The sequence below is a fragment of the Marmota marmota genome, unplaced genomic scaffold (genome assembly GCF_001458135.2).
Source record: "Marmota marmota marmota unplaced genomic scaffold, marMar, whole genome shotgun sequence".
Lineage (NCBI taxonomy): Eukaryota > Metazoa > Chordata > Mammalia > Rodentia > Sciuridae > Marmota > Marmota marmota.
The window spans coordinates 897,810-920,737 of record NW_025999874.1 but is presented as its reverse complement, the minus strand read 5'-3'; the positions used below and the strand labels follow the sequence as shown (position 1 = coordinate 920,737).

Here is a 22,928-nt window from a genome sequence, read left to right as displayed (position 1 = left end):
TATATATATATATATATATATATATATATATATATATATATATACACAATGGAATATTACTCAGCCATAAAGAAGAATGAAATAATGACATTTGCTGGTAAATGGATGGAAATGGAGATTATCATGCTAAGTCAATACCAAAAAAAAAAAAAAGCTGAATGTTCTCTCTGATATGCAGATGCTAACATAGAATAAGGGGGAGGAGAACAGAAGTTCATTGGATTAGACAAAGGGGAATGAAGTGAAGGGAAGGGGGATGGGAATAGAAACGACAGCAGAATGAACTGGACATGACTTTACTGTGTTCATATATGCATACACGACCAGTGAAACTCCACATCATGTACAACCACAAGAATGGAAAGTTAAAGTCCATGTATAATATGTCAAAATACACTCTACTGTCATGTATAACTAAAAAGAACAAATAAACTTTAAAAAAATAAAATATAAGGGAGAAAAGAGGGAGGGAGGGAGGAGCTCTTTGTGGAAGACTTCCAGTGGGTTGTTTCTTTGGAGATGCAGTCAAATATTTAAAAAGGTAAAATAGTTCCAAGTTTATTTTACAACTTTTGGCTCTAAGAATCATGACATATTGTCTTTGGCCACAAAATATCTGTTGCTGTTAGGACTAAGAATTATAATACTGTTTGTTGCTGCAGAATTCTCATCTTTAATTATTTGGCAGCTGGAAAATCTAAGGTCTTAATCATGGCCCAAATGCAACTATCCAATTAGAAAATATACAGAATGAAAGCTAAACTGCACCTCCAAGGTTTCATGGGCCTAGCTCCACTGATTTAGGGATAACTGTCCCAACACCTGAGGCAGCTGGAATAGCCTGGGGTAACCTCTAGAGTTACCTATACGTGCAACAACATGGATAAATCATAAACACATGACAATAAGTGAAAGAAGCCAGACTTGAAAGGCTATACACTCTTTGATTTCATTTAAATAACATTCTGTAAAACACAACTGTAGGGACAGTAAACAGATCAGTGATGGCCAGGGACTAGGTTGAAGATAGGAAACTGATTATAGGGCAGCTGAAGAAACTTTTTAGTGATGACAATATTCTGCATCTTGATTATGGTGATAATTTCTCGACCACATGGATTTGTCAAAATGCATAGAACTGCACACCTAAAAAAAGGGAGGGGGTGGATTTTACAGCATATAAACAATACCTTCATAAATCTAATGTCTTTTAAAAAATCAGTGTCTGAGGATACTGTGTGCATAGATAGAAAGGTAGAGTTTACCATTTTTTGCAGGACAGTCCCAAGTTTCAATAAATGCCAGCAGTTTTCACAGAGAGAACAGGTGGTTTCCGTAGACGGTGTCATTTCTTTGCTCCTTGCTCATTGCTCCTTGCTCATTTCCACTAGTGACCTGAACTGTAGCAGGCACACTGCTCTTGCCACTCAGGGAGGACCAAGGTTCAGGAAAAGAAAGACGCAGCATGGGGTGAAGCAGCAGGCTGGGGAAGCCAAGCAGTTTATCCCCGAAGCTGCCCAGTCACTCCCCCAGTTAATTATCTGTCTGCTGATTCAGGAGTTGTGGTTCCTGTGGGCACGTCTCCCGGCCACTCCTGCCAACAAGGGCAGGATTCCTGGGGCTGGGAGGGGATGATAACTAGAGATCTTGAGTGGGATGGGGAGCTGTACAGGAAGAATTTCTATCAGGAACTTCTGGAGTCATATCCAGGTCCCCCCACTCACACTGTCACCTTAGGATGGCCCCAGGAAACCTCTACCCCTTCTCACCTTTCTCTCACACTCACAAGTCTGAGGGGAGTAAAGAAGAATGCTGCCTTCTTCGGGGATCCCCCCAAAAGAGGGAAAAAGGCAGACATTTCACCCAGGGTCCCCTGAGTTTCCAGCACCCTCTGATTAGAAGTCCAAATCGTGCACTAGTACAGAGGTCCAAACGTTAAAGAACTTATGGTCTTGACCGTATCTTAGCGCGCAGGGGACACAGCTCATTGGTACAGTGTGTGTTCAGCATGCAACAAGGCGCTGGGTTCAATCCTCAGCCATACACACACACACACACACACACACACACACACACACACACACACACACCAAATACCTCCAGAATGTCCAAGTGGAGCACTAGAGGATATTTTATGAATGAATGAAAGTATTTAAATATTGGGTTTCTTAAAATGAACCACATCGCCTCTAGATGTCTTTTCATAGCACTCCCTAGATACTCATATCGCTGCCTGTGGGCCAGGCACTGCGCACAATGTTGAACAAAATAGGCATGTCCCTCTCCTCGTTGAGACTGAAGTCTTGTGAACACTTTCTACCTTCCTCTCTTCCCAGAGACAGACTTGAAGTTTGCTCCTGGATAAAGCAGGTGTCTGGACCTCTCTCCCTGGCCTCACCTATGCATTCTTGATGGACTAGAGGAGCTAAAATATGCCATGCCACCAAAGAGGAATGGGTTGAAATAAGAGGGACCCCCTGGCAAATAGTTATGAAAAAGGGACCCCATCAGTCTCATGCTAGAAACCCATTTTGCACTTGTGCATGAAACCGCAACAGCTTTTGCCTCCAATGTATGCATGGTAGATACCATGGATAAGAATAATAATGACAACAGTATTGCCATCTATTAAATACTTATTTTGTGCCTTTGTCTACATTTATTCTGCATAACCATAGAAGTATTGCTTTCTCTACTTTACAGATGAGGAAACTGAGGACCTTTGAGATTAAGTAATTCATCTAAGGTCACATGGCCAATCAGGGAAAGTCAAGAATTAAACCTACATCCCACTTGCTTAAACCATAGCTGTCCCTTCCCCTACCTAACAAGCCTTTCTCCCAAGTCTCTCCAGGCCCCGAGGATTCCTACAGAGGGCTCCAGTTGGACAGTTTCTAGGATACAAATTTTAAAGAGAAATAAGCACCCCAGCCCAGAACTAATTAGGCTAGAACAGAACTGGAAATATGAGGAAGCCACTGAATCGAATTTCTTATGTAAAGAGATCATCTTTGCAGATAAAATCTGAAACCAGGCTCAGTGGTAGAGTGCCTGCCCAGCATGCACGAGGCACTGGGTTCAAACCCCAGTACTCAAAAAAAAAAAAAAAAAAAACTCAGTGTTACCCCTAGAGCCTCTTTTCTCCCCATACCAGAATCTCTTACTCTGAGCAGCCTCTCTGTTCTACTCCCACCCCTGCTTTATGTACCCCATTCTGTATCCCTTCAATACTGTGTGTTCTAACGCTACTGTCCTCCTCTCATCCCATCATCTGCTTCACCAGGGATCTAATAATGTCTTCCACCAACACTGGGGTAGAAGATGGAACTATAACAAAAACTGCTTTTACAGAGGACTGATGCTCTGGAAGGCTGTCTCTAGAGTCCCTACTCTTAAACACTGCTTAGACTTAGGTATGAATGTGCAGTGTCCTGTGTGGATCATTACAACTGTGTGAGCCAGATCCACATGAGTTAGGAGAGAGGGAGGGAGAGACAAAAAAAAAAAAAAAAAGATACATGCTCTTCATCTTCACTAACATTGAGCCACACTCTGTGCTAGGCACAATCTTATGTCTCCTCACTATATTTTCTTCTAAAAATATAAAGATTATACTCACAAGTGAATTTAGAAAGCTGTGGATATAAAAATAATATGGCAAAATGTTTTAGATGTATTCCATATCTCAAAATAACTAAGAGAGGAGTTGGAAGGTTCCCAGCACAAAGAAATGCTAATTACCTTGATTGGATCATTCCACATCATATACATGTACAGTGTACATAAACATACACAATTTTATTCTGTGTCAGTTTAACAATTTAGAATAGTAAATTTTAAAATGTTTTAAGTTCATGAAAACAGTCAATTGTGAGGTGACCTGTGGATTTCTCCATCTCTCCCCATCAACAGCCAGCAGCAGCAGACCTAGGCTCTAACATCTCCAGGGCAGAATGCTGAAAATTCTGATTTCTGTTCAATGTTCATCAGGCTGTTCTCTACAGCTAGAGATCACCTCTGTCACATGGAAGCTTCAGCGGTAACAATTTAAATGCCCCGCCACAGAACCACCTCAAGTCCAGGGAAACATCCTTGTCCTATCCAGAATCTATATATGTCTACATCTACACAGAAGAGTTTTGAAGGCAGTCACAAAAATATTTTTGAATAGTTTATATTTGAAATGGACTTAATAAACCTTCCCCTTTAAAAAAAGAAAAGAAAAACTCCCACCTGCAGGGTCTAATTTGTTTATGAGTACTACTGTATTATTTTGAAGTACATATGTGCACTCTTGTGTGTCCTCTGCAGTAGGGGAAGCCGCAGCTCACCGAGCCAGGGTTTCTCCACCTTCAGCAAAATCACCAAGGGCTCCCAACACCAAGGCCAAGGCTGACTGCTGGGGCAGCTAATAGTGTGAGCAGCAGCAGAAGAAACGAGGCCAGGGATCTGAGCCTCCCTGGAGCGCCTCTCCGCATACCCTAGAGACTTTTGGGGTGGGAGGTCTGTACCAGAATCAGCAGCACTGCTGCCACCCAGAGACACGGGAGGGAGCAGAGCCTTCATGCTGCTCCAAAACCATCCCATGGGGGTGCCGCTAAATTTAAAAAGTTGGTAGGGGCGCGGGGCGGCAGGGGGGGGTGTTACACGGAGAAAGAGGAATTGGCAAGCCAGTGCGCGCGTACTCTGGCAGAGGCTCTTCCCTCTACCAACGCGGGAACAGTCCCATCCAGCCTGCGCTACTTCTGAATTGCTACCACCGCAACGTGCGCAACTCCAGCTGAACGCAGGGCTCAGAGATGCGAACCCGCGCGGCACATACAGAGGCCGCCCAGGGAAGGCGCCCCACTGGCTGAAGACCGGCCCCCAAGCACCAGGGACCTCTCTCTCGGCCCTGCCATCACCAGGCCAGGAAGGTCCTCAGCTCCGGGATCCGACGACCCCGCGCACTCAGACTGCAGAAACTCGTGACCCGCCCTCCCGGGTCTGCAAATCAGACACTGGTGCGGGACCCCGAGATCTGCGTCCGGTGGTGCTGGTGCCTCACTCACCTCCGACGCCCACGCCGACGCCCGCCAGCGCCCCCAGCGCCAGCAGAGCTGTCCAGAGCGGCCGGGGCCGCGGCCACCGCCGCGCTTGCATGGTGTCCTCCGCGGCTGCCGCGCTCTGCCCACCCCACAGCTAAACGCGAGGTCCGCGGCTGCTTTTCCCGCAGCTAGAGGGGAGGGGACGCGGTGGGTGGGACGCAACGGGGCGGGACGCGGACTCGCGCTTCCTCCCCTTGGGCCCTTTTCTGGACCCTAAGCCTGAAAGAGGGCGGTGGGAAACCGCGGCTCTTCTCTGGAGGCCTCGCCTCCGCCCACGAGGATCCGCCTGTCAGCTAACTAGGCGAGGCGGCGCCGGGAGCGGGTCGTGAGCGCATCCCGGTCCCAGAGGTCGGCGCGTGGACTCTTGGTATGTCAGAAAGGCCAGGAGCCTGTGGCTGCTCACTGGACATTTCTAGACCCACCTCCTCAGGGACACCCACGGGGCAATGTCACCTGGATTCCTGGGGCGCTTTTTCTTAGTATCTCAAGTATCATTCATTCGTGCTTTCATTCATTCAATTGCCAAACTTCTGTTGAATGACTTTTCTGCACCTGTTCAATCCTTTATTATTCACTGATTTTCCCCGCCTTGGGTTAGTTTGGTTTTCTGGTAGAGTGTCAGCGCCTTGAAGACGTGTAAGCAGGGATGGGCCCATGAAGTGTTTCTCTCTACAAATGCGTATTGTGTGTGTATATATATATGTTGTCTAATAAATGTTTCAGGACACGGTCATTTTATTTTCTTTCTTTTTTTTTTTAAAGAGAGAGAGAGAGAGAGAGAGAGAGAATTTTTTTTAATATTTATTTTTCAGTTTTCTGTAGACACAACATCTTTGTTTGTATGTGATGCTAAGGATCGAACCCGGGCCGCACGCATGCCAGGCGAGCGGGCTACCGCTTGAGCCACATCCCCAGCCCGGTCATTTTATTTTCAACAAACTCTAACTCGTAGTCTTTAAAGCTTTATTATATTTTCCTCAAAGCCACCTGCTCACTCCCCTTTCCATCCCTTACCCCAATTCCTCCTCTAGGGTCCTTGGATCTTCCCCCAGCTAGAAACCTATAGAAGTTCAAGAGGGGTAAAATACTAGAGCTGAAAGCAGAAGGCCATCAGAAAGTGGCTCTGCAGCCTACTAGAATAGGCAGCTCTGATGGTAATAAAAACAAGACCTGAGCCTCTCTAGCTCCAGAGCATGCTGTAGCCTGACAGCTGCCCCTGACCCATCTCCCACCTGTAGCCCAAGAAGATACTTCTCATTTCCAAACTTTCCATACCTTTCTGTCTGACTGATTTTCCTTCCTTTTTCCACTTGGAAAATTCCACTTATCTTTCAAAACATTTCAAATGTCATCTCTTCCATGAAGTCTAGTCTGATCTCCTCCCTCTTCTAGCCCAACCCTCTGCAAAGGTGGGCATTTCCTCCTGGGACCTCTCAAACACTAGTTTACACCTTAGTAGCATACACACCAGCAGAAGTGACACTAGCAATTTACAAGGAAGCTGGGGAAGAGCCAACCAACCAAAAGGAAGCTGGACTCTGACCTGTGCTTTGAGACTCCAGCTCCTTCTACTTCCTCTGGCTGCAAAGAGCCTCTAGGCCAGAAGTCATTTCAATTGGGTGTTGTTGAAGTCCTGGAACAAGATCCAGGTAACACCTAGTTAACCTCTGCCTTTGATATTTACTTATTCGCTCAATTTCCATATATATAACCAATAACCAGTCACCTAAATGGCTCCAGGCTAGCCCTACTGGCATCAAACACTCCTGGTGGGCACTGGCCTCAGCAAATATGCTAAGTCCCCAGCCTTAGAGCAAGCCTCAGCAAGCCTGTCATGGCCATGTAAGTGACTCCCCGAGAAGCCCCCAGCCCCAGGAAAAGAAAGGAGCTAGTCATTCACATTTATATTTGTTTATATTTAGTATAATAATTGATGATTCTCTTTACATCCACCAATTTTTTTTTAAATTTGTTCCAATCTTTTTGTTTCTCTTTTTCTGCTTTCTTTGTGGATAATTCATTTTTCCCCTCTGCTGACTTTCTAGCTACATCTCTTCCCTGTGAGACATGTGTGCATATACATGTGTGTATTCTCTAGGGAATACACATAGTATTATAAATTAGTTTGAATTAGAAGTGTGAATTAATATACATGAATTGGTATTATACCATTTCATGTAACATATAAGAAACTTATATCTATCAAATTTTATTAACACAATCCCATCCTCTATACTAATATCATATATTTTACTTCTAAATACATAATTTACAATATAATATTTACAATATAATATTGCTTCTTAACAAATAAAATAAAGAAAGCAGGCACAGTGGTGAATACCTGTAATCCCAGCTACTCAAAAGACCAAGGCGAGAACATCATAAGTTCTAAGCCAGCCTCAGCAACTCAGTGAGATCCTGTCTCAAAATAAAAAATAAAAAGAACTGGGGATGTAGCTCTGCGGTAGAGCACTCCTGGGTTCAATCTCTAGTACCACACTCACAAAAAATAAATAAGGAGATTAAAAAAAATAGCCTTCAAATTTTACCCACATATTTACCATTTCTGCTATTCTGTATCCATCTTTTAATTCCAATTTTCTATCTGGAGTAATTTCCCTTCTGCCTGAAGAATTCCTTAAATTTAACAAATCTTGAAAAGAAGCTATCCTTGAAACAAATATGCTCAGCCTTCCTTGGTTTCACCCTCATTTTCATGATATTTCTTAGAAATAGATGTTTAGATTGACAGGGATTTTTTTTTAAGTACTGTAAAGATGAGGCTCCCTTATTTTCTGGCCTCCATTGTCTCTTTTGAGAAATTTCCCACTATTGACATTGACATTCTTTTTTTTTTTTTAGCCACCAATGGACCTTTATTTTATTTATTTATATGCAGTGCTGAGAATTGAACCCAGTGCCTCACACATGCCAAGCAAGCGCTCTACCACTGAGCCACAAACCCAGTCCCACCATTGACATTCTTGTTGCTTGTCTTCTCCCTAATATGTTTTTTACTTTTTACGTTTAAATTATTTACACTTTCAGAAAAGTTTCAAAATACAAAATACCAAATAAAATTCCTTTATGCCTTTCACCCAGCTTCCCATAATGATCATATCTTATACTACAACATCATAATTATCAAATACAGAAAAAATAGCAGTAATTCAACACTAATTGAACTAATCTAGTTACAGAAGTTGAATTTTGCCAGTTTTCCCAGTAATGACATTTTTCTGGTCCAGAATCCAATCCAGGATTCTCTATTGTATTTAGTCACCATGTCTCCTTAGTCTCCTTTAATTTGTAACATTGCCTCATCTTTTTGTTTTTCTTTCTTTCCCTCCCTCCCTCCCTCCTTCCCCGCTTTCTAGCCACAGTTGAGTGGACAAAGGTGTGTGTGCATGTGCTATAATCTTGGTCAATCATAGCTTCTTTCCAGGACCCTGAATTGGAAGAACATCCTTGTTCTGGATGTTTTGGGAACTTAGAAGCTGCAGCTGCCAAAAAGGCTAAGGAGAGGGCAGCCATTTGAGATCATAGTGAAAGCATTGAAGGTCAAGGTGAAAGCAAGTGCAAATAAAAGCCCAGAGGTAGAAAAAAAATCTCAGCATTCAAAGTTAAAGCAGTCCAGTGTAGGATGGCCAAAAAGATGGCGGAGGAAGGTGGCAAAGTCTCATTCTTTCTCTTTTATCACTCTTGAAAAATGAAGACCAGTTATTTTGCAATATGGCCCTTAGTTTTAGGTTTGTCTGTGTCATTTTGGACAACACCACCACAAAAATGATGCTGTATGTTCTCAGCACATCAGGTTAGGGGTACTTGATATTGACATATCTTATTACTTATAAGGTTAATGTTATATACTTAAGGTGGTGTCTGCCAGATTTATATTCACAAAGAAACTACCATTTTTCTCGTTGTCACTAATACACATTTTATGTGAAGCTACTTTAATTCTATGCAAATACCCTGTTTCTCTTCATAATTTCACCCACAAATCTTAGCACCCACAGTTGCTTCTTAACTACAATAGCTACCACCATGGTGTATGATTAATAGTGATTTTCTACTCCTTTTTTTCCTTCTATAGCTTTTAATTGCTATTCCAAGTAAGAAAGGAGCTACCTATCCCTTGCCATTTTAAAAATTGATGTATTTATATTGGTATGAACTCATGGATATTTACTTTATTCTATGGGTTATAATCCAATACTATCATGACTTTATTGCTTAAATTGTCCCAGATGTCTATCTAGCTATTTTCATGGGGTTTTTTCTTTGTTTTTGTTTTGTTTTTTCAGCAGTTTAAATATAAAGTTACTAGGTGTTGTTTTCTTTGTATGTAACTGCTTGGGTCTTGGTGAGATTTTGGGTACCTAAATTTCCCCCATAAATAGGGAAATTTTCTTTAAGCATATGCCTATATTATTATAGAAGAATCTAATTGTCTTTTTATTGATTGCCTTTTGAAAAATTGCTGTTGGAAAATAATGTACACATAGGATTTAGGGCACAGATAGGAAATTTTTAACCATTGTTCCTTCAAATATTTTTTTCTGCTCATTTTCTCCCTCCTTAGCTGTGAACTCCAATTATAAATATTTTAGAATACTTGATATTATCCCATTGACCGCTGAAACTCTGTTTTGTTTTGGTGTCAGAATTTGAACCCAAGTCCTTGCACATACTAGGCAAGTGCTCTACCACTGAACTCCATTCTCAGTCCTACAGAGTCCTGAGTGAATGAATGCTCAGTCATTTTTCAGTTTTTTTAAATATATTTTTATCCTGGCCAGGTGCAGTGGCTCACACCTGTAATCCCAGTGGATTGGGAGGCTGAGGCAGGAGGACTACAAATTCAAAGCCAGCCTCAGCAATGGTGAGACACTAAGCAACTCAGTGAGACCCTGTCTCTAAATGAAATGCAAAATAGGGCTGGGGATGTGGCTCAGTGGTCGAGTACCCCTGAGTTCAATCACCGGTATCTACCCCCCAAAAATTTTTTTTTGTCTTGCACATTGAATATTCTGTTGATATCTCTTCAACTGTTCTAATCCTTTCTTTTGTAGTCTCTACTATTCTCTAAAGTCTATCAGGGAATTTTCATTTCAGACTTTGTACTATTTAAATTCTAGAATTTCCTGCTGGGTCTCTGTTATGCTTTCAATTTTTCTGCTGATATCCCTCATCTCTTTAACCATTATGTCTATATTTTCCTTTAAGTTCTTAAATATGTCTATAGTGGCTGCTTAAAAACTCCTGTCAGCTAATTCTGGTTCTGTTTCTCATGGGCCTGTTTCTCATAATTACGTTGTTGTTGTTGTTGTTGTTGTTGTTGTTTTCAAAATTACGAGTTCCATTTTCCTGTTTCTTCACATATATAGTAAGATTAGGCTATATGCTGAACATTGTAAATTGTTCACCAGAGTTTATGCTGTCTTCCCTTAAAAGGTATTAAGCTTTTTTTAGGCAGTTAATTATTGGCAGATTTTTTTTGTAGTTGTAGATGGACAGAATGCTTTTATTTTATTTGTTGATTTTTTTTTTTTTATGTGGTGCTGAGGATCCAACCCAGTGTCTCGCATGTGCTAGGCAAACACTCTGCCACTGAGCCACAACCCCAAGCCCCTACAGATGTTTTTAATCTAGTCAGGCTTCACTTTACTCTTTTTCAAAACTGGTCTTAAAATTTTATCCTAACTCTTAAGGTATAATTGGTTTTGCTTTTGTTTCTAATTTAAATTTCAAATTTTTCAAAAGAATATTCATGCAGAGGAAACATACAGAATCTATTTCTTTGCTCAAATATCGTTTCAAGATAACAATAATGTTTAATATACTTTATTTTTAGAGCAATTTTATAGTCAAAGTAAAATTAAGTGGGGAATATATATATATATATATATATACACATACATCTCTCCTGCCCCACACATGGATAGCCTTCCCCATTATTAACGTCAAAGTGGCACATTTGTTACAAATGATGAATCTACAATGACACATCATTGTCACTCCAAGTCTATGGTTTATTTTAGGATTCACTCTTGGTGGTATACAGTCTAAGGGTTTGGACAAATGTACTATATATAACATGTGTGCACCACTATAATATCACACTGAGTAGTTTTACTGCCCTCATTTATGCTCTCTCCATCCACCTCTGGAAACCACTGCTCTCTTTACTGTCTCTATACTGTCTCTCTTTCAGATTGTCATAGAGTTGGGATCATATATTATATGCCCTTTTTAAACTGGATTCTTTCACTTGGTAATACCCATTTAAGTTTCCTCAGTGTCTTTTCATAGCTTGATAGCTTTGATTGAAATTATCCCATTATCTAGATGTACCGCAGTTTACTTATCCATTCACCTGCTGAAGGACATCTTGGTTGCTTCCGAGTTCTGGCAATTGTAAATAAAACTACTTTAAACATCCATGTGCAGGTTTTTTGGGTGAATATGAGTGTTCTGGAATTTGATTACAATAAGAGGTGCGTAGTAGCATCTCACTGTTGTCTTTGTTTCCATTTCCGTAGTACCATATGATGGGGAGCATCTTTTCACGGGCTTATTTGCCATCTGTATCTCTTCAGAGTGTGCTCACTTTGGGGTACTTCACCACTACATCACATCTCCAGTCCTTTTAATATTTTATTTTGGGATGGAGTCTTGCTAAGTTGCTGAGGGCCTTACTAAGTTACTAAGACTGGCCTCAAACATCCTGTGGGGTTTTCGTTTGTTTGTTTGTTTTTGTTTTACTTGGGAACATGGTCCTTATTCCTAAGGTATGGGCTTTCTGTGGAATCATCTGAGTACCTGGTTGCTCAGTGAGATCCCTTCCCTCTGGCCAGGCTGAAACCCAAACATCTGAAACCCAAAGCCATGTGCAACCTCTGGTATTTGTTCAGCTGTCACTTGCACCCTGAAAAGCCTTAGAGAATATCCCTCGCACAGACAGCCAGTCCCCCAGTTGAAAAGGCCTGGCCAACTTCTAAGAGCTCAGTCCTCCCTAAAAGACTTCCCCTCATTCAGCTTCCAATCTACCTTTCTTCTGCTCAATAAGACCATCACGAGCTACTTAAGCTTCACCTCCCTGCATTGCAATCCAGAAAGTTCCCCAAGAAGAAAGCTGGACTAATATGGATTTGCTTCATGTGTTTCCCTTCCCTCGAGAATTATAGTTTCACTCTATTGTTCAGTGCCTAAAAGTGATTCCTCAAATAGTTTGTTAAATTGTATTGTTACCAGGAAAATGATGGAACTAGTGACCATTCATTATGTTAATCGAAATAAGTCAAACTCAGAAAGTTAAGAGTTGTATGTTCTCTCTCATGTGGAAGATAGAGAGGAAAAATGGGGGAGGATAAAGAGGAAAAATGGGGGAGGATAAAGAGGAAAACTGGGGGAGGATCTCATGAAAATCAAAGGGAAATCAGTAGAGGAAAGGGCCAAAGGGGGGAAGTGGGAAGAGAGGAGGAAGGTGCTGGGAGTAATACTGGCCAAATTATATCATTATATTGTGTATTGTATGCATGTATGAATATGTACCAGCAAATCCCATTAGTATGAACAGCTATAATGCACCAATTTAAAAAAAGTGAGAAAATTTTTTTAAATAAATTGTATTGTTATTTATTAGTTAGGAGGTCCCACACCAGTCACTGTCATAGCCTGAGGCAGAGATTCTGTAACCATTTATTTGAGACACTGTGAGTGCAGGGACTTATCTTTAGATTCATTAGCAATCCTTAGTAACTAAAAGAATCTCTTTCTTTCTTTCTTTCTTTCTTTCTTTTATCTTTTTTAGCATCATTTGATAGTTAAATTTTTTCCCCAAGTGCTAGGGATGGAACCCCAGGTCCTGGCACATGCTAGGCAAATGATCTACCACTGAGCCACATCCCTAGCCCTCTTTAGTCTTTATTTAAAGATAGGATCTTGCTAAGTTGCTGAAGGCCTTGCTAAATTTCGAAGGCTGACCTTGAACTTGTGAGCCTCCTGCTTCAGCCTCCTAAGTAGCTGGGATTACAGGAGTGTGCTACTATGTGGCACACTTGACAATTTTAATGAACTATTAATTCCAACGTGAGATGTGAGTGTCCATCCTGTGGTTTGATCTAGAGCCAGGCACCCAGCAGATAAGACCATGGAGGGGTGTCCAGTGTATGACAGAGGCCTGCTTCTTCCCCATGATCCCTTTAAAAGGCAAGAGTCCACCATGAGGTCCCTTACCCAGCATTAGCCAGGCTGATCCCAAATAAGCATCTTTTCCTGTGCTGTCAACAATATTCCGTCCTCACTGGGCAGCCCCTACTCCTAGTCAGTTCTGCAAATCACAACTGGAAGTTGGAAGAACCACGTTTGTGGCCATGTCTTGGACTTCTTGTCTTTTTTTTTTTTTTTTTGAAACCTTGGATTGAACCTGGGGCACTTCACCACTACGTCACATCTCCAGTCCTTTTAATATTTTATTTTGAGACGGAGTCTTGTTAAGTTGCTGAGGGCCTTGCTAAATTGCTAAGGCTGGCCTCAAACTTGTGGTACTCCTGTCTCAGCCTCCTGAGTCACTGGGATTAAACTTATGTTCCATACACCTGTGGACTTCTTGCCTTTAAGATCATCCTCTACAAAAAGTCAGAAGGTCCAGATTTAGGTCCTTGCCCTATCTTTGATTAAATGACCTTGAAAAAGTCTCCAAATACTCTACACTGATTTGCACTATCTGGAAAAACAAAAAACAAAAACCTGTTTCCTGCCCTCTCTGTGCCCTTGGTCTCACTGCACCCGCTCCCAGCACACACCCAGTTATGAGGTGCCATGATACCATGGATAGGAAAGCCCTTTGGAACCAGAAATGCACAGCAAAGTGTGTTCTTTTTATTGTTATTATTTGTGGAGATTGCAGATCTCTCTAAGGAAGTCCATTCCTCTGATTAAGGAAACATAGTATAGTGTAACATATTGGCTCAGAATCTTCTCCTCCTACACATTTGGCAGGAGTTCTTCTTCTGTCCATTGAGAGAGAGATGAACCGGCTGTTTCTTTGGCTCGCAAGAGAATAGGCTTTTCAGAGTCCACGCTGACTGAAAACGGCATAGCTTAGAACCTCTGGGCTCTGAGGAGCTATTTTAGAAAGTGCCCTTAGATTTTATCAAGGGGTTGTGAGGGATGAGCTCAGCCATCAACATTCAATCACAGGCATGAAGTGGGCACATGTGTGGACTGTGACAGGTGCTGCCTGGGACCCTAAGAGGCCCTGTCCTCCCAGAGCTGGAGCCTGGTTGACCTGGGACAATCAACTTCAGTCCTACAGTGAAACTGCCGCTCCTCCCTCATCCTCAAGGGAGCCAGTCCTTTCCCTGCTGAGAAGAAAAAGAAAGAGCCCAAGGACTTCCTGTTCCAGTGTGGCATACCAGGTACTGCCTAGACAAGCCTGGACTCAAGTTCTGCTCACAGACAACATCACCCGGCTGCTCATATCTCATCTCAGACCAATCCATTTCCCACTGCAACCCAGAGCCTGGGAGATGCTTCATTTTGATAATGGGGCTGTGGCTTGACTTCCAGCCCCAAATTTCTGTTCCAGTATCTCTCTAAATCCCTAGTTGCTCTCCTTTGGCCGCTGCTCCAATTAATCCAAATTTGCCAGTGGGCTCCAGGCATGTATTTCCAACCTCTCAGGCACTCTTTATTGCCTTGTCAAGAGTCAGACTAGTGAACTGGGTGCAGTGGCACATGCCTTTAATCCCAGTGATTCAGGAGCCTGAAGCAAAAAGATGACAAGTTCAAGGCCAGCCTCAGCAACTTAGTGAGGTCCTAAGCAACTTAGGAAAACCCTGTCTCACAATAAAAAATAAAAAGGACTGGGGATGTAGCTCAGTGGCAAAGTACCAGAGAGAAAGAAGGAGGAAGAGAGAGAGACAAAGACAGACAGACAAAGACAGGCTAATATAAGATGGCCATAATTTTAATTTTAGCTTCACCATTTGCAAGCTGAGTGACCTTGGAAAGTTACTTAATTACCCTAAGCCTCTGTTTCCACATCTGCCAATGGGAGTTAAATTAGATTAATGTAATTCACTTAGCTATTTAACTGGCATGTAGTAAGTGTTTAATAAATATGAGCTATTTCCCCCCTTAAGACAAACTCATTTATGCTTGCTATAGTTTAGATATGGTTTAGATCACATGGTTATGATCTAATTGTGTCCCCACCTAAAGGTTCACGTGTTAAAGGGTGGCACTATTGGGAGGTGGACCTTTAAGAGGTAGAGCCTAGTGGGAGGTCCTTAAGTCACAGGGGGCATAAGGTATTTCACATGTGACCCCTTCGTAGTTCTGTGACCCCTTTGGTAGCTCTCCCAGAGAGAGTTGTTATAAAAGGAGCAAGCCTGACTCCCACCCAGCTTTCTGCTTCTGACTAGAGATGTGTTCGCTTCATTGCCATCCACCATTCACCAGGAGGCCCTCACCAGAACTGAGCTGCTGTGAGTGTTATGCCTTTGAATCTCCAGAACTTCCATCTACATAAACATTTTCTCTTTACAAAGTTAGTAGCCTCAGGAATTTTCTTATAGTGATGAAAAGCTGACTGATACAATGCTGGATTCTCAGACTATTGCCAAACTCTGCACATAAGTGAGGACTCCAATTGCTTCACCTATCACTAGATCACTACTTCTCCCCAGCCGATGTCTGCTGAATTGAGACAGAAGGATGTTGTAGGCTATGACAACATCCTTACCAGACAAACTGACCATCCTTTGTCAGCTTCTGAGTCAGGACCCCTGCCTCTATACCATACCATGATTAGATCTAGTGGCTGTTCCTCCATTTTAAGTACTCCTGCTAGGAAAAGTCCTAGCTTGTCCCAAACTCAAAGTATTAGAGTCCTTATCCCTTCTGAACCTAGGGACAAAGTTTCTTCATTTAAAAATCCCTGGATGAGTTTCAGGAGATCTGTGAACTACTCTCCTAACATGCAAAAATTTATGTGTATTTTTTTTCTTTTCTTTCTTTCTTTCTTTTTTTTTTTTTTTTGGTACAAGGATTTGAACCCAGGGATGCTTNTTTTTTTTTTTTTTTTTTTTTTTTTTTTTTTTTGGTACAAGGATTTGAACCCAGGGATGCTTTATCACTAAGCTATATCTCCATCCCTTTTTATTTATTTAGTTTTATTATATTCATTCATTTTTATGTGGTGCTAAGGATTCAACCCAGGGCTCACACATGCTAGGCAAGTACTCTACCACTGACCCACAACCCTAGCCCCCCTTTTTTATTTTTTATTTTGATACAAGGTCTTACTAAGTTGCTTAGGGCCTCACTAAGTTGCTGACGCTGGACTCAAACTTGTGATCCTCCCACCTCAGCCTCCTGTGTTTCTGGGATTATAGATTTGTGCCACCAAGCCTGGCTATCATGTGTATTTTTCTATGAAATGGTTCTTAGTTTTCACTAACTTTTTTTGTTTGTTCTAATTTGTTATACATGACTTCAGAATGCATCTTAATTCATAGTACACAAATGGAGCACAATTTTTCATTTCTCCGGTTGTATACAAGGTAGAGTCACACCATTCATCTCTGTATTCATGTACCCTGGTCTGTGAACCCAAGGATTAAGAACAACTGCAGCAGAGGAATCCTAGGTCTAGAACCCTCTGAGGACAGAAGGCCTCTGGGCCCCTGAGCACTCAGGGAGGCCCTCATTGTAGCCACTCCTCTCAGTCTTCACTATGTCCTGCCACTCGCCACCTTATCCGTAGAAGCAGGACCTAGTCCATGGGTTCCCCAATCCCTCAACACATCTACTCACCAAAGTTACATCCAGGGGTGGGAGTAGAGTTTAGTTCAGTGGTAGAGCACTTGCCCACCATCACAAGACCCAGGGTTTGATCCTCCACACTGGGGGTGGGGGGACTTACCTCCATAGATCTCCTCCAGGCAGGAACAGCCTCCTCGCTCCAGCCCCACTTCTCAGCATGATCTGCTGATCCAGGTCCTCTTCCCTAGAGTTTCTCCTAAGGGTGGGAACTAGAATATGAGAGTACCTACCATAAACCACCCTCTACACAATCCCTTAATCCTCATAATAATTCATCTTGTAGAGGTAGAAATTGAGGGTTGGAGGTGTGAAAGGACAATTATTATAATTGTTATTGTTCTATTAGTTGCCATTTATTTTGCAGCTACTAGGTGTAAGATACTATGCTAAGCATTTGTTTCATACTACCTTTTTTTTTTTTAAAGTTAACAAAAAATAGACAGGGGAATCCTGACTGTACATGTAAAAAAACAGAGAGTCAAAGAGATAATTAGCTTGAGAGCACTCAGGTTTAGTGGCAAAAATAGGATTCAAAAATAGGTCTGTCTGAAAAAAAAAAATAGGTCTGTCTGACTCAAATGCTGATGAAATGACCCACTGTCTCCCCTTCCTTTAATGTGGGTACAGGATGCCAGATACCCCCAAATGTTTTAAGTCGCATTACTGAGTTGATGAGGAAAAAAACACTTATTTAAGATAAAACTCTAGGATTTCTTATTTTCTGAGATACGACTGGGAAATTCATAAAGATTTTATTTTTAGTTGTCCCTTCAGCCCAAGCCAAGTTCAGGAATTCTGTGCCACTTGCCCGAGAAGTCACCCAGGCTGGGTCATTCCTCCCTTCCCACCCCCCACGGCTGCTCTATTTCCAGGTCTTGACCACTTCCTGTCTTGGCTATTATAAGAAGTCACCAGCTATGCCTAGCTGGATCCTGATACAGCACCGGAAAAAAACTGAACACTGGACCAAGGTCTAGGCAAAACAGATGGCCCCTGGGATTCAGCTTTTCCCTAAAAGGATGACAAAGAGTGAAATGACTGTGAGCTGGGGGTTCATCAGCTACATGCCTCACTTCCCCATGGCCCTGGCAGCTTCCAGCCCAAGAAGATCTGCAGTGCTAGGCCCTGGCCTAGAAGCCCTGAGGAAGGAATGGAAGGGGAGAGTTCTCCCTCCTTCCCTGCCTCTCTGGTCCCCTGCTTCTCTGGACCTCTTTCCGCCTTCCCTTCCCTCTACTTCTTGCCCTGCTCTTCTCCCCAGGGGCTCAGACTCCTGTGAAAACCCCAAAGGCAGTGTTCTCTACGCCCAGGCAGTTGCTCTGAACTGCCATTCATCTGTCTTCCTCACCCTGTGTCTTGGGTCCTTCCCTAGGAGCTCTCGACCTTCACACCCACTCCTTGAACGCTCAGTGGATGAAGTATGAGGTAGAACCTTCAAACTAGGACCATTCTAGCTAGTGAATGTCCTGTTTTCTAGAGCTTCCCTTTCCTCAGATCATAAAATAAACATGTTTCTTATTGTCTAAAAATTCTACTAAAGTAGTACATTGAACAAAATTTAAGCTAAGAAAACAAGAGTGGTAACAGCTTTGTAGCTAACATTTACTGAGGGCCAGGTGCTATGCTAAATGCTTCTTAATGCTAGATTACCTTGTAAAATTCTCATACCACCCCTTAAGGAGACAGGTATTGTTTGTAGTCCCATTTTACAGATGAGGACACTGAAATGAAGAGAGGGAGTCACTTGCCCAAGGTCACTCACTGGTAAACTGCACTCTTCAGTTCCAAAGCCTGGTGTTCTGGTTTAGAGCCTGAACACTCAATAACCAAGCTCACTAGGAGCTTTCAAGGCCCACTCCCCCAAAACCTGGTTATCAATGGACATTTGTAACTGTATCAGCACTGTATCAGGTGACTATGTATGCTCTTTGAGGTAAGGGACAAAACTCTCAAAGTCCCTCAAAAACTAATTGTAGTATTTCAGAAAATGGAGGAGAAGCCCCATGATAGAATCATCATGAAATTAGTTACATAGGTTATAAGACACATGTCCCAGCCCTATTTACCTGTGGCAATTTTTTTTAATTATACTTTTTCATCAGTAACCCCATCAGGCTGGGGTTGTGGCTCAGAGGTAGAGCGCTCGCCTACCATGCATGAAACACTGGGTTCCATCCTCAGTACCACATAAAATTTTTTTTAAAAAAGATATTTTTAAAAAATACGTATTTTGTAGACCCAAATAATCTGTGCTCCACCCCCTCCCTGGGGGGGGGGGATTTAGTAACATGTATACCTAAGCTGCAAATCAAAGAGAGACTCACCGTCTCCTCTCTCGCAGAAACATGCCCCCCCAACATGCCCCCCCTCCACTTTTGTTTGTTTGTTTGTTTGTTTTTAAGAAGAGAGAGAGAACCTTTTTTTTTTATGCCTTTATTTTTATATGGTGCTGAGGATCAAACCTGGGTCCCGCCCGTGCTAGGCGAGTGCTCTACTGCTGAGCCACAATCCCAGCCCGAGGTTGGTTGGTTTTTATTTTTTTGTTTTTGTTTCTTTTCACCTGCAGGCAGGTTTGTATCAAGAGACCTGGATGCTGTGGTCTCTCCTTCCTGTGCATTCCTAGCATCAGGATGTTTGGGGGCCAGAATGGCAACAGGAGAGCCAAATAAAGACCAGCTTCAAAGGGAGGAAGGGGAGCAAAAGAAATCAGGGTCCTAGAAGCTGGAAAGGGCTCTGGAGCATTCTCATCTCCTTCACTTCAAAAGGAAACTGAAGCTGGGCACAGTGATGCATGCCTATGATCCCAGCAACTTGGGAGGCTGAAACAGGAAGATCCCAAGTTCAAGGCCAGCCTGGGCAATTTGGCAGACTTTGTCTCAAAATAAAAAAGGAGAGAGAAAAATTGTCCTGAAATGAGAAAGTGACTTAACAGGTGACAAGATTGACTGGCGGTGAAGGAGAACCAGGCATCTTTCCCTTTCTGTCCCATGGCATTGGGAGGAGAGGACTGGGAAGGTACCAAGGAAAGCAAATGGCTATAGGGTGCGGTGCTGAGGACCAGGCTTACACAGCGAGCAGATGCGGCTCTGATTCCTGACACTTCCACCCACTCTCTGTGTGCCCCCGTGGGAGTTCCTTAACCTCTCTCTGCCTCAGTTTCCTCATCTGTGGGGTGGGGACAGTCACAGGTAACCCATAAGGAATAGGTGGGAAGAGAAAAGGAACAATGCACACACGGCTCAGCGCAGCAGTGGGAGTTCCTATTATTATCAGCATTAATTCTCTCCATTTGCTTTATGTTTTAGTTTCATCCAAGAATAATAGTTCTATTTTCCTTCTTTTGCTGAGGCTGTTCTCTTTGTTTAGAATACTCTCCTCCTCCACAGAGCTGCGTGTTGGTCCTTAACTCTGTTGCAGTGTTTTAAGAGCTTTCCATGTATCGATACTCATTTGATACACATGATACTGAATGAGGGCAGTACTACCATTATTCTCAATTTATAGATTAGAAAGCTGAGGCTTGAGCTGGTCACAGTGTAGCATGTCTATAATCCCAGCTCCTTGGGAGGCTGAGACTAGAGGATAACAAGAGTGAGGCCAGCCTGGGCAATTTAAAATAAATAAAATTCATAACCCACTTGAATCAAAGTGTCAAATATGATATGCCAAGAAATTTGTAACGTTTTGAACAACCCACAATAAAAAATTTAAAAAAATAAATAAATAAATAAATAAATAAATAAAATTTAAAAAGGGCTGGGATATAGCTCAACAGTAGAGTGTTCACCCAGCATGTGTGAAGCTCTAAGTTCAATCCCCAGGACTAAAGAAAAAAAAAATCGAAGCCTGAAGAAGTTAAAAAATTTGCTCAAGACCACAAAACTGTCAAGTACAAACTACATTTTTTCTTTTTCCTTTTTTTTTTTTTGGGGGGGGGGGTGAGGTCTTGCTATGTTGCCCAAGTTGTCTTTGAACTTATGGGCTGAAGCAATCTTCCTGCCCCAGCCTCCAAGTGCTCAAACTACAGACACATATCATGACAACCATCTATTACTTGTTTTGCCGTGCAGAGGATGGAAAGCGAGCCTTGCCCATGCTATGCAAGTGCTCTACCACTGAGCTACCCTCCCCCAGGGAGATTACAGTCTATACCACTGCTCTCCTGCTCCTGTGAGTGTGTCTGTCACTCCCAGGCTTTGGGGCTATGGTTTAAATGGCAGCTTTCTCCTTCTCCAAGAAGCTTCCTCTGATCTCCCAACAGGTCCTCCTTAAAAATGTCTCCACTGCTCTGTTATTATCTATCATACAGGATCTGCCTTCTACTTGATATTTTTTATTTGTGTACACTGCATGTCTTAACTTCCCTATCAGACTCGATATTCCTTAATGGCAAGAAGTAGATCCTACCTAATTTTATGAAACCCAAAGCCCTATAAAAACGTCAGCTTCCATTGTAAGAAACAAGACATTGGCATAATATCACAAAGATTAAAGGCCAATGTGGCTCAGTGGTAGACTCCATGATACCCAAGGCCTGGGATCCATCCACAGTACCACTTAAAAAGAAAAGAGAGGAAAAAAAAGGAAGGAGGGGAGGGAGGGGGAAGAGGAGGGGGAGAAGGAAGAAAAAGGAAAGAAATATAATTCAAAACAAGACCAGCAATAAAATACATTAAGTAAATGACTGAAACTAACTACACAAGAATTCTCTCCACCTTCCAACTGGTAACCAAGGTTTTTAATGCTAGATCTCTGGTCCCTAGCCTTTTTCCTTAACACATAGGGCACTGAGGCAATTAAGAGTAGAATGTGGGACGGAAGAAGAGGTAGAGCCAAGGAGGCAATTATTTGATGCTCTTCTGATGCCTCAGGACAAGGAAATCAAGATCAACACAGCCAGATGTGCTGTTTCAGCTCTCAGGTGCCAAAACCAAAGTGTCCCATGTCACAAAGAGAACATCCTCTACTCCCAGTCACTACTATGACCATGGTACTCACTTATGAAAAGACACTTCTGTCCCTAACAACAAATACCATATAAGATTTAGATTTATATAAATGCAAAATGACTAAAGGATTTTAGAAAGTACATATAACCTTTTTGGAGTATGAACAAAAATTTGAGAAGAGGATCATTTTCATTAGACAATAGATTCCATTCTAAAGAAAAATTAAACTGGTAGGAGAGGTTACATGTGAGTGCTGACCATTAAGAAGATAACCAGGGAACAGCGTGCGGTGGCACACACCCGAGTCCCAGCTGCTCAGGAGGCTGAGGCAGGAGGATCACAAAGTTTGAGGCCAGCCTCAGCAACTTAGCAAGGCCTTGTCTCTAAATAAAAAATAAAAAGGGCTAGGGATTTGGCTCAGTGGGTAAGCTCCCCTGTGTTCAATCCCCAATAAAAAAAAAAAAAAAAAAGATAAACAGGGGAATGGGGATGCAGCTCAGTGGTAGAGTTCTTGACTAGTATGCATGAGACTCTGGGTTCCATTCTCAGTACCACAAAAAAATAAAAATAAAGAAGATGGGCAGTGACCACACCTATTTGAGGAAGGAAGCCCACTAAAAGCTATTAGAACCTGATAAAGGAAGACTGAAGAAGTGACCACACTGTGTACCCTCACTCTAATTGGGGAATCCAGGCCCTATGGAGATCCAGCAAGGTCTGGAACAATATTCAGAGGAGTTTGTGTATGAGTATGGAACAGCAAATTCCACCATTATGTATAACTATAATGTACTAATAAAAATATGGAGGGGACAAGATTCAGAGGAATTTGGTGGTAATACTTATGCCACTAAAAGAGGGACCACAGGAGAAATTTTTAAAAATAACTTCTGTGTGCCCCCAGGAAATGGCAAGGAAGGGGTGGAAGTTAAAAGTCCTGAAAGAACGAGATGAGTTGCCTCTCATGGCAGCCTGGGAGGAAGACAGGCCTCACCAGATGCAATGTCAAAACATTCAGGGCAAAGATAAACAGAATCCCACAAAGACTCCAAACAGA

The 22,928-nt window shown here is 42.3% G+C and overlaps 1 protein-coding gene across 1 annotated transcript in view; it reads right to left on the bottom strand.

The window, feature by feature from the left end:
* Positions 1–5,333, bottom strand: part of Itgb3 (integrin subunit beta 3) — a 61,978-nt gene extending 56,645 nt beyond the window's left edge. The window contains exon 1 of the mRNA XM_015507207.2: positions 5,052–5,333. Coding sequence (XP_015362693.1) covers positions 5,052–5,142 — 91 coding nt within the window. The 5' untranslated portion in view covers positions 5,143–5,333. The remainder of the gene's footprint in view (positions 1–5,051) is intronic.
* Positions 5,334–22,928: the final 17,595 nt, after the last annotated feature.